Source organism: Penaeus monodon, chromosome 16 (assembly GCF_015228065.2).
Source record: "Penaeus monodon isolate SGIC_2016 chromosome 16, NSTDA_Pmon_1, whole genome shotgun sequence".
Lineage (NCBI taxonomy): Eukaryota > Metazoa > Arthropoda > Malacostraca > Decapoda > Penaeidae > Penaeus > Penaeus monodon.
In genome coordinates this window covers 28,489,736-28,502,365 of record NC_051401.1, presented here as the reverse complement: position 1 = coordinate 28,502,365, position 12,630 = coordinate 28,489,736, and the positions used below count along the sequence as shown (strand labels likewise).

Genomic DNA, 12,630 nt, shown 5'->3' with positions numbered 1-12,630 from the left:
TAATATACCATATTATTTATACTTTAAAAATTTTTTATTTAATTATATTTTGTTTTAGTGTGTGTGGTGGTGTGTGTGTGTGTGTTTGTAAAAATATATATATATATTTATATATATATATTTAAAAATTTTAAAAATTATATTCCTATTTTTTATATAAAATTTTTAAACTTCATATATATAAAAATTATTTTATATATTATTATTTAATCATATTTTTTTATATATATCCAATATATACTATATTCCATATATCCATTTATACATTTATTTATTAATTTTATATATTTTTATTTATATATTTTTTTTTTTATTTTTGAATATTTTAATTTTCTATTTATTATTATATATTTTATTTTATTGTGTGTTGGTGTGTGTGTGTGTGTGTGTGTGGTTTTGTGGGTGTGTGTGTGTTGTGTGTGGTGTGTTTTTATTTTTTTTTTTTTTTTTTTTTCCCCCCCTCCCCCCCCCTTCCCTTCCCCCCCCCCCCCCTTCCTTCCCCCCCCCCCCCCCCCCCCCCTTCCCCCCCCCCACTGCCACCCCCACCACAATATATATGTGTGTGTGTGTGTGGTGTGTGTGTGTGTGTGTGTGTTGGTGTGTGTGTGTGTGTGTGGTGTGTGTGTGTGTGTGTGTGTGTGTCAGTGTGTGTGCAGTAAATAACGCTTTCTTTGTCTCAGTCAAGAGACACGTTGTTTACTCAGACTCCCTATGAAGAATAAACGCATAAACGCACAACAAAGCTAGTGTCCGTGGCAACGACAGATACAAATAAAAACATAATAAAGAATGTAAGAAGGAAATGATTAAATGATGTCGACCCGAAGCAAATATCGCCCTTGTTGACGACTGTTCGAGGCAACTCAGCGTTATGGAGTAATAAGTGCCCATCTGTCCATTGCGTTGATCGTGTTTGAAAAGCTCAAAAAAAGGACGGTGCTTTACAAGGTGAAGTTTGGTTTCACTTGGGATGTTCAGGTGAGGATCACGACGGGTTGCTTGTAGAGTTACGATGTTGATACCACAGCTATGTCAGAGAGACAGAAAGACGGAGAGAGAGAGAGAGAGAGAGAGAGAGAGAGAGAGAGAGAGAGAGAGAGAGAGAGAGAGAGAGAGAGAGAGAGAGAGAGGAAGAGAGAGAGGAAGAGAGAGAGGAAGTGAGAGAGAGAGAGGGGGGGGAGTATAGCATGTATATTAGCACGAATTCTGTAAGCCATTAGACCAATAGACCACGTGGCTGTTAAACAAGTGGCTCTAAGTCCTTGTCTGACACTTCAGTTCGCTCCCAGAAGTCACCATGACCAGGTCACCAACAGCCTACGGCCCCCCAGGGCTGCCTGGCTGGACACGCGACACCGCACTCAGCGCTTACCTTACGTCAAATTCTCATGTGTTTCCTTTACTGTGTTGTACTCCTCTATGGAAATAAAGATGCAGGCCGTTACACAACTATTACCGCCCTGCCGGCCACTTTATTAAGGCTCTACAGACTCTTACACAGAGAGAGAGAGAGAGAGAGAGAAAGAATTTCCGAAAGCGCTGCTCAGCTGCGCACTTGTATGTGGGCAGGAGATGTGCGTGTCTGCTCTAATGCCATATCAATAAAGGTGGTGATAACAAGTAATTGTGATTAACAGCCTCTTTGCCGAGGTAACGATATAAAATAATGATCCTTTCGCCGATTAATCATCAGTGAATCACTAATTATCGGAGTAATGACACATTCGGAGAGAGCGTGCGTTGGGCCAGTCTACGCCTAACGATAACCAAAATTACACTAGAAAACTAATGGATGAAATGAAGCGGTGGAATCATTTTGTTCGCCCAACGCTCGCATTTTCTTGGCTCAACGTCTAGAAAGCAGATTCGGATGATTATCATATGAAGTTTGCTTTCGTAGATTGGAAAAGAGAAAAGAAAAGAAAAGAAAATATTGGCTTACGAACGGGGAAAAAAAATCTGTCTATCGCACTATACTCTTTAAATTATGTGTTTTAGATACTAGGAATTTAGAGTTGCTATAATGTTAGCATTAAGTTCTTATACTATTTACCTTCTATGGTAAGAAAGTTTATAGATTGCTAAAAATATTTTAGTTACGCCTATAATTGTATTGATTCGAGTTTTCTTTTTCGACGGTAGACACGCCTAAACTGGGAAAAATAATCTTTACATGCAAATCATACAAAATTCATCCCTGGAAACGACCTACTGATATGATTATATTTTAAAATAGTTTTATCACCGACAATTTTATGTTCCCGTTTCCTTTATTGTTTCTTTCTTTTCCCACCTTTTTCAAATTTGTGTATTTTTCGTGCAGGAGTTATTTCTCTAATTTTCTTTACCCTTTTCTGCCAGTTGTTTCCCTCTCCTTATCTCTTTTATCTCTCATCTTTTTCTTTGTATTCTTATGTGACTTGTTTTTTCATCACTCCTTCCCTTCCTCTCTCCATTTCTCTCCCTCCTCTCTCTCTCTCCCTCCTCTTCTCTCTCTCTCTCTCTCTCTCTCTCTCTCTCCTCTCTCTCTCTCTCTCTCCCTCTCTCTCTCTCTCATCTCTCTCTCTCTCTCTCTCTCTCTCTATATATATATATATATATATCTATATATATATTTTATATATATATATATATATATATATAATTCTCTCTGTCTCCCTCATTCTCTCTCTCTCTCTCTTATTCTCTCTCTCTCTTTTCCTCTCTCTCTCATTTTCTCTCATTCTCTCTCTCCTCTCTCTCTCTCTCATCTCTCTCCTCTTTTCTCTTCATCTCTCTCTCTTCCTCTCTCTCTCTCTCTCTCTCCTCTCTCTCTCTCATTCCTCTCCCTTCTCTTCTCTCTCTCTCCCCTTCCTCTCCCCTCCTCATTCTCTCTTTCTCCCCTCTCTCTCTCTCTCTCTCTCCTTTCTCTCTCTCTCTTCCCCTCTCTCTCCTCAATCTCCTTCCCTCTCTTCTCCTTTTTCCCTCTCTCTCTCTCTCCTCCCCTTTCTCCCCCCCCCCTCTCCCCCTCCCCCTCCTCCTCCTCTCCTCCTCCTCCTCCTCCTCCCCTCCTCCCCCTCCTTCCCCCTCCTCCTCCTCCCCCTTCCTCCATTCCTCCTCCTCCTCCTCCCTCTCTCTCCTCTTCCTCTCCTCCTCCTCCCTCCTCCTCCTCCCCCTCCCCCCCCTTTCTCCTCCCCCCTCCTTCCCTCCTCCTCCCTCCTCCCACCTTCCCCCCTCCTCCCTCCTCCTCCCTCCTCCTTCACCTCCTCCCCCTCCTCCTCCTCCTCCTCCTCCTCCCTCCCCCTTCCCCTTTCCCCCTCCCCCTCTCCCCCCCCTTTCCTCCTCCTCCTCCTCCTCCTCCCCTCCTCCCCCCCCTCCCCCTCCCCCCCTCCCCCCCTCCTCCCCCCTCCTCCTCCCCTCCTCCTACTCTCCTCCTCCTCCTCTTCCCCTCCTCCTCCCCTCCTCCTGCTCCCCCTCCTCCTCCTCCTCCTCCTCCTCCTCCTCCCCTCCTCCCCTTCTCCTCCCCTCCTCCTTCCTCCTCCTCCTCCTCCTCCTCCTCCTCCTCCTCCTCCTCCTCCTCCCCCTCCAAAAATATGCAAGAACGTACTGTCTCTAAGCATATGCTGCCGTTAATATGTCCTGTCTAACAGCCAGACGTTGACATTCAATTGGGGAACGACTGATACTTTGGAATCGAAGGAAGAAACGGCCACCAACACGCAATAAAACATAGCAAATAAACAGCGGCCGTAGCATGAGCTCCTCGCAAAACACGGGCTCAAACACGGCATTCACGACACGCCCCCTTTAAACCAGGCCAGACAGGGTCTCTCGCCCCTCCTGGCACTCCTCCTCCCTTATCCCCTCACCCTCACCCACAACCTCATCTTCTCCCTCACCCTCACACTCTCCCTCACCCTCATCCTCTCCTTCACCCTCACCCACTCCCTCTCTCTCACCCTCTCCCTCTCCCTCACCCTCACCCTCACCCTCACCCTCTCCCTCTCCCTCACCCTTACCCTCTTCCTTACCCTCTCCCACACCCTATCCATCACCCTAACCCTCAACCTTTCCCTCTCCCTCACCCTATCCCTCTGCTTCACTGTATCCCTCTCCCTCACCCTATTCCTTATCCGTCTCTCTCCCTTAACCTATCCTTTCCCTCACTTCATCCTATCCCTCGCCATCTCCCTCTCCCTCATCCTATCCCCACCCTATCCCTCTCCCTCACACTCGCCCTCACCCTATCCCTCTCCCTCACCCTCACCTTCTCCCTCATCCTCACCCTATCCCTAACCCTATCCCTATCCCTCACCCTCTCCCTCACCCTAACCCTCTCCCTCACCTTATCCCTCACCCTCACCCTCTCCCTCACCCTAACCCTCACCCTCACCCTATCCCTCTCCCTCACTCTCTCCCTATCTCTCACCCTCACCCTAACCGCATCCTTCACCCTTCCCTTCACCCTATCCGTCTCCCTCACCCTCTCCCTCACCATCGCCCTACACCAGTCACAGGAGCGCGATCAACAGCCATAAAATCCACATGAACAAAAATCAAAGTACCGAAAAATGTTATTGTTATAAAAACAGATAAGGATGCTAAAGAAAATAGGGCTGAGTTGTTATTGTTTTTTTCCTTATTTCTTCCTTTCTTGGCAGACGGTGAAAATAAACACTAACTTTAACAATAACAATAAGTAAGAATATGAAACTTTTGTTTCAAAGAATTAAAACAAGTACGATGCAAAAATTTGAGCCATGATTATATATCTAAATGTGAGTGTGTATTTCTGTGTTTGTGTTTGTGTGTGAATGTTTATGTATGGATGTATATACAATATAGTGTACATTCCATAACCCAGATCAACACTGTTGAGTGATAATCTTAACTTTTCAGCTTCACCCTTACACTTTCGATCGCTTCCCGGGTCTTCGCCCTTCCGTCGTCGCCTCTCTCTCCTCCACCGCTCGCCCTCTGCCCTTGGACCGCCTCGCCCTTTCCCAGCCACGCCTGGCCTGTCCTCCCTCGCGCCCTGGCTCCCCGTCCTAGCAACTCCTCTCTTCTCTGCTTTCCGCTTAAACTCTGCGGATTACCACCACATCACCCTTGGGCCTCACCCTTCGCCTGCATTCACGTGTTCTCACCCTTGCACGCACTCCTCCTCGCATGCACTGGCCTCCACTTGCACTGACCTTCGCATGCCCTCACCCTCACCCCATGCACCCTTGCGTGCACTTACTCTCAACTGCAGATACCCTTGTATGTACTGAACCTTGCATGTCCTTTTCCCCGCATCAAGTCACCCTTGTGTGCGTTCGCCCCTGCAGGCACTCAACTTCGTATGCACTCACCCTCACATACGCTCACCCTCGCATGCACATGCATTCTCCTTTGCTTTGCTCTAGCATGCATTTAGCACCTACCCTTGCACGCTCTCGCCCTTGCCCACATTCACTCTCACGATATCGCTCTTGCTTGGACTGACCTCCGCATTGCATTTATCCACCCTTGCATGCACACACCGTCACACTCATCCTCGTATTCACGCACCCTTGCATTCACTCATCCTTTCTTGCACTCACCCATGCTTGCATTCGCCATCAGATTCAGTTACCCTTGCATGCACTTTCTCTGGCATGCACTCGCCGTCAGATGCAGTTGCCCTTGCATGCACTCACCCTTGCAAGCTCTCCCCTTGCATGCCAGCCAGGGACCGTTAGGGAGACTAGGCCGGGCGGCAGAGCAGACCAGACCTCGCCAGTGAAAGTGGTCCTCCCTGCTCCTCCCTCCCTCTCCCTCCCCCTTTCCTCCATCTCCCCTCCCACTCTACACATTTCATCTCTGTCCTCATTTTCAACCTTCTTCCCTCCTTCCTCTTTTCCCAGCCTCATCCTTTCACCTCCATCATCCACTCTCCTTCCTCATGTCCTCTCTCCCTATCTCCTCATATCTCCATCTTCCATTCCATCCCCTCCTCCTCCTTGTGTCCCATCCCCCATCTTTCTTCTCACTCGCCATCCTTCTCCCTCCTCTCCCATCCCCAATCTTTCTTCCTATTCCCCATCCTCCACTCTCCATCCTCTCCCATTCCCTCCTGCTCCCTCCATCTCCATTCTTTTCTTTCTCCTCTCCTTCCTTCTCCTAATCTCAGTTATTAATTAATTGTCACTTACTCATCAGCGTGCTCACTCATTAACTTACTCATCAGTGTGCTAATTGATTCACTCGTCTCTCTACTCGCAGTTACTCATCAACGTGATTCTCTTACCAATATTTTCACTCATTCACTAACCACTAACTCAATTTATTTCTCTCTATTCCCCTCCTTTATTAGCCGTTTCATTCGCTTCCATGCCCAGACAGATATGCCGTTAAAGAAAAATAGAAATAAAAATTGACAAAAAGCGAAAAGAACTGGAAAGTCCCAACCACTTCTCACCCCCCCCCCTCTACCCCGACCCACTGCCTCCCCATCTCAAAAAATGGAAAGAAAATGGAAAAAAACATTTTAAAATCCCCTACATTGGCATCTCGGTCCTCATGTCTCGAGAGCGACGCACAGACCCACCTTCTGTGCGTCTGCTGGACTGTCAAGTGATTTGCGTCGATATCCGCCGTATCGAATGTATTGTTTATTTTGCGTTCTCTCTCTCCTTCCTCTCTCTCTCTCTCTCTCTCTCTCTCTCTCTCTCTCTCTCTCTCTCTCTCTCTCTCTCTCTCTCTTTGGGGGAGGTTGGAGGCAGAGTAAGTGGAGACGTTTTTGAGGGTGTTGACGTTGTTGTTTTGTTTTGTTGTTTAATTATTACACAACAGTTGTTATTTAAATATTTTTCTGTGGATAGATTTTTTGTATAGATGGAATGCTATTCATTGTTTTTGATCGGTGCGTTTCTTCATCTCCTTGTCCCTGTTGACACAAATTTAACAGTATAGATTTTGTTTTCACTATTAATGCAACTACTTTGCTATTTCCTCGATATTTTTATTGCTGTTACGGGTTTGTAAGATCCCTAATACAAATTGATAACAATTATAATCGGTCTTATAAACAATCAGTCGTCATAATCACTTCATCAATATTTACGTAACCGCAATTCCAAATATGCGGTTTAAGACTGTAATAATAACCAATTGTTACAAAAATGCAGTGTTTATTTTCACAGCTGTAGAAGGGCTGACGAGAGTGATTTTTCCAGCCAAGATTTTTTGGGGTCTGTCAGCTATGTGGTGTTTCCTTCCCGAAATCCTTAGGATGTAGACCGCTTTTGGGGGATGTATCTTGGGTTCCCTTGCGCTTAGTGACGTAATTGGAGATAGTCTAGTAGCTGTTAGTGTAGGAATAAAATAACATGTTTTATGGGAAAGCATAGAGACAGACATATACTCTGACACACAGAGCAGGCAAGCGGGTAAGCAGAGTCAAACACAGAGTCAAACAGAGACAGACAGAGCCAATACGGAAACAGAGCAAGTAAGCAAGTAGACAGACAGAGACAAACAGACAGACAGAGCAGGCAAGAAGGTAGGCAGACAGAGACAAACAGGCAAGCAAAGACAGGCACAGAGAAGCAGAAGCAAGAACAAAGAGAGAACGCCAGAACACGCTAAAAGCCGAGTCTGCCACACATGAGCCACAAAGTAAAACAGGCAAGTGTTGAGCAGGCCACTTGGCGAGACAGATGCCGTGGCGCTCCTTCCCCGACGGCAGCAGGAACGTCACTGATTAGTTTACATGCCGATCTTCGCTTCGTTTGACGGAACATTGTCATGGCGACCGGGAGTTCCTTCCGATTTGACGTGGCTAGTGACTGTGGCGAGGGAAGACCGCCTTCCCTTTTTCCCAGGTGGATTGTGTTTATAAGTAGTGGAAGAGGGAGGGAGGGAGAGAGAGAGAGGAGAGAGAGAGAGAGAGAGATAGAGAGAGAGCGAGATAGAGAGAGTGAGGAGAGAGAGAGAGAGAGAGAGAGAGAGAGGGGGGGGGGGAGAGAGAGAGAGAGAGAAGAGAGAGAGAGAGAGAGAGAGAAATGCAGAGAGAGAGGGAGAGAGAGAGAGAGAGAGAGAGACAGGTAGCGCGGGGCACGAGCGGATGTACCCTACCTTCTTGCTTTGGTATTCTGCTACTTGCATAACAAAACTTGCTCCCCATCCGGATAAGGAAATGTTTGAGAAAATTATATTACCAAATCCTTAAATAGTATACCTGATGTATTGACGTCTTTTGTTGTTGTTGTTGTTTTCTATTATTATGACATGGGCGGAAATTCCTCCCAAGTGTAAAGAGTTCTGAGAAGCGCCGAGCCTGCACCGCCCGCAGAAGCGCGTCCAGCCCGGGTTATCCTTGACTACGGAAGGTCGAGCGGACCCCCCCCCCTTGATCCCGTCTCCACAGCCCCCCCCCCTTCAGGCAGTTATGCTTAGGCTTTCATCATATTCGGCAAAACATGCCTTGTACTTTTTATCGTGGAAATTGAGGTGTTCGAGATGAAAGAATAATTGCGTTGTGGCTAAATATTGAGACGTGTTGCCAATTCGTGAAACTGTTATCTGGATGGAATTTGCATTAAAGCGACTCCCACTTCGTCCGCGATTAACTGGTAACACTGATCGGACCAGCTGCACCAGGGAAGGCTTGATGTCTCTCTCTCTCTCTCCTCTCTCTCTCTCTCCTTCCTCTCATCCTCTCTCATCTCTCTCCTCGTCCCTCTCGGTCGTCCTTCTGGCCGTCGATTCTCGCTCGAGGGGGGCTTCATCTGTCCACACCAGTCGGGAATCTGGGGTCATAATGCCACATCTCTAATCCATTAGGCTGTTCAATCCGTCAGTTTAGCAAGGAGCCTTATCCAGATCAAATTCTGTCTCGAGGCGCTAATCCGGGATCACTCGTGCTCTACCTTCCATCCGTGCAATCCCCCGGACTCTCCTCTCACTCCCTTATTCTCTCGCTCGTCCCGTCATTCTCTCTCTCTCTTCACTCTCCCTCTCATCTCAACTTTCTCCTCCTCTCACTTTCTCTCTCTCTTTCTCTCATCCTCGTCTCCGTAACCATTTCTCTCGAGTCTCTCCTCCTCTCGCCTGATCTCTCGTCTCTCTCTCCCCTAATCTCTTTATCTCAGTCATCTCATCAAAATCTCCTCTTCGTTGCTCTTTGCTCGTCTCTCTCCATCTCCTCTCTCTCTCTCTCCATCTATCCCGTCTCCTATCTCTCATCTCTCTACTTATCTTCCTCTCTCGTCTCTCCTCTCTCTCTTCTCCTCTCTCTGATTCACTCTCCGATCTCCTTCCTCTCTCAGGTCCTCTCTCTCCTCTCCACTCTCTCACAATCAGTCCCTCGCTCAATCCGCCTTCTCTCTCCTCTCTCTCGAGAACCTCTCTCATCTATCTCTCTCTCTCTCTCTCCTCTCTCTCTCAAGTCCTCTCTCTCTCTCTCTGTCCATCTGTCTCTCTCTCTCTTCTACCTCTCCTCCCTCGTCTCTCCTCGCGCCGCTCTCTCTCTCTCTCTCTCCCTCTCTGTACTGTCCTCTCTCTTCTTCGTGCGTCCTCTCACTCGCATTCTCTCTCTTCATCCGTCTCTCGTCCTCATATCCCTCGGGGGGCACCCCATCTCTTCATCTCCACTTCTCGTCCTCTCGTCTCCTCTCTCAGTCATGCTCGCTCTCAGATTCTCATCTCTCTCTCTCTCTCCCCCCTCTCACCCTCCTCTCACGCCGCTCGCTTCTCCTCTCTCTCGCTTCTCTCTCTCCTCTATCTCTCTCTCTCTATCGCCTCTCTCTCTCTCTCCACTCTCTCGATCGTCTCTCTCTCTCTCTCTCTCTCTCCTCTCGTTCACCTCTCTCTCTCTCTCTCTCGTCTCTCATCATCATCTCCTCTCACTCTCCCTCTCTCCTCCCTCACTTTCTCTCTCATCATCTCGTCTCTCTCTCTCTCTCCTCCTCTCTCGTCCCCTCATCTCTCTCTCATTCCTCCCTCCTTCTCTCCTCTCTCTCTCGTCTCTCTCATCTCTCTCTCTCTCGTCATCCTCTCTCTCTCTCTCTCTTCTCCCTCTCTCTCTCCCTCTCAACCCTCTCTCTCTCGTCTCTCATCGTCCTCCTCCTCTCGTTCATCGTCCTCTCTCTTCTCCTCGTCTCGTCTCTCTCCTCTTCTCAATCTCTCCTCTTCTCTTCTCTCCTCTCTCCTCCCTCCTCTCTCTCCAGCATTCCTCATCCCGGTCTCTTCTCCTCTCTCTCTCTCCTCTCTTTTCTTACTCTTTCTTTTCTTCTTTTCTTTTCTTTTCCTTTCTCTCCTCTCGTTCCTCTCCTTCTCTCTCTCTATCTCTCCTCTCTCTCCCCTTTCTATCCTCTCTCTCTCCTCGCTTTCTCTCTCTCTCGCTTTCTCTCTCTCTCTCCTCTCTTTCTCATATTCTCTCTGTCTCTCTCTCTCTCCCTCTCTCTCTCGTCTCCTCATCTCGTCTCTCTTTCTCTCTCTCTCACCTCTCTCGTCTCTCTCGTCTCTCTCTCTCTCTCCTCTCTCTCGTCCCTCATCGATCTCGTTCTCTCTCTCTCTTTTTCTCTCTCTCTCTCTCCTCTCATCTCTCAGTCTTGTCAGAGTCTTCGGTCCTCTTCCTTCTTCCTCTCTACCTCTCTCTTTCCCTCATCCTCTCTCTCTCTTTCTGCCTCTCTCCTCGTTCTCTCACTCCTCTCTCCTCTCCCTCTCGTCTCACTCTCTCTCTCCATTCTCTCAATCTCTCCGCATCTCCTCATTCTCTCTAACCTCTCTCATTCTCTCTCTCTCTCTCTCTCATTCTCTCTTCTCTCTCATTCTCTCGCTCGTCTCTCTCCTCTAATTTCTCTCTCTCTCTCTGTCATTCTTCCCTCTCTCTCTCCTCTCATTCTCTCGTCCTCTCTCTCTTCTCTCTCTCGTCTCTCTCTTCACTTCTCTCCTCAAGGGTCTCTCTCGTCACCTCTATCCTCCAGTCCCCTCGTCTCTCTCTCTCTCTCTCCTATCTCCCTCTCTCGCTCTCCTCTTTCTCCTCTCTTCCTCTCCTCTCTCTCCAGTCCTCTCTCGTCTTCTCTCTCCTCCTGTCCCATCTTTTTTTCTCTCTCACGTTCTCTTTCTCTCTCTCTCGTTCTCTTTCTCCCTCTCTCGTTCTCTTTCTCCCTCTCTCGTTCTCTCTCTCTCTCTCTCTCTCTCTCCCTCTCTCAACGTCGTCGCTCCCATCTCTCTCTCTCTCTTCTCTCTCTCTTCTCTCTCTCTCCTCTTTCAGTTCTCTCCTCTCCTCTCTCCTCTTTCTCGCGTCTCTCTCTCTCTCTCCTCTCTCCTCTCTCTCTGCTGTCTTCTATATTCAAAAACGTCCTGTTAATTCTTTACTTTTACTTGCAAAATTGAAGAGAAAGAAATAAAAACATGCTGGGATGGTGTGTGTGTGTGTGTGTGTGTGTGTGTGTGGTGTGTGTGTGTGTGTGTGTGTGTGTGTGCCTGCATGTGTGGGTGTGTATATATGTGTCCCCTACCTTTCTCTCCCCTCTCTCCCCAGTTCGGCCTGGCATTTTTCTTCCCTCTCCCTGCAAAACCTAGATATGCCTATTGATTCCAGTAAACTAACCTCACCATATCAATATGTATTGATGTATCTATCTATTATAGATAACTCTCTTATCATTTAACTATTTATATATTGTTTGTTTTATGTAAATGCGATGGAAGATACAGGCACTCCCACTGCAGGCGACCACATGTGCAGATAACTCAATAACGAGATAATTAACAAGCTGATTTAGCTGATTGCCGTAGAACAATAACACTATTACCATGGTGTTTTTTTCATACTCCGTTCTCTCGTCTCCTCTCTCTCTCACCAATCTCTCATCTCTCCGTCTCCTCTGATCGTTCTCCCTCCGTACATCATCTCTCACCGGTCCTCGACTTTCCATTCTCTCTTCTCTCGCGTTCATCGTCGTCCTCTCCTTCGTCTCTCTCCTCCTATCTCCTCCCGTTCTCTCTCCCCCCCCTCTCTCGCACCTCTATCCCTCTCTCTTCTCTCTCTCTCACTTCTCTTTCTCTCTCCTCATTCTCGGTCTCTCTCTCTCTCCTATCATCTCGTCTTCCTCCGGTCTCCTCTCCTCTCTCCTCGTCTCGGTCTCACCGCTTCCTCCTCTATCTATCTCTCCTCTCTCTCTCTCTCTCTGACACACACTATCCCCTCTCTTTCTTTTCTCTTTTCTCGTTCTCATTTATAATCTCTCTCTTTCCCTCTTCTCATTTGCTCTCTTTTTCCCCCTCTTTCTCTTTCTCTTTCCCTCTCTCTGTCTTCAGTCATCGTGTATATCCATGTTGCTTTCCTTCCCTCTTTCATCTTTCATTTTTGTTCACATCCTCGTTGGCATTTGTCATATGTCTCTTTCTCTCATGTTCCATCAATTGAGTCATTCTTTCCATTTTTCTTCTTCCCTTTCTTCAATTTCTCTCTCAGCACCACGCCGCCCGAGCGAATTTCAGCTCGTTGCTCCTAAAGTCTGGTTTCGGAATGTGAGGTAAAATTTAGGGTGCGGGTTGATCGCTGATTGGCCAACGAGGACATGTTTGCAATGATGTCATAAAGTGGGTAGCCAATCACGGGCTCAGAGCAGTTAATGGTGAAGCGGTATGATGACTATGACGTCATCGTTTTGATGG

General features: G+C 47.4%; 1 protein-coding gene across 1 annotated transcript in view; it reads left to right on the top strand.

Annotated features, from left to right (window-relative positions):
- The window catches only part of LOC119583002 (uncharacterized membrane protein DDB_G0293934-like), a 21,532-nt gene extending 20,053 nt beyond the window's left edge, over nucleotides 1-1,479 (top strand). Inside the window, exon 4 of the mRNA XM_037931514.1 lies at nucleotides 1,279-1,479. Within this exon, the coding sequence (XP_037787442.1) occupies nucleotides 1,279-1,479 (201 nt within the window). The remainder of the gene's footprint in view (nucleotides 1-1,278) is intronic.
- Nucleotides 1,480-12,630: the final 11,151 nt, after the last annotated feature.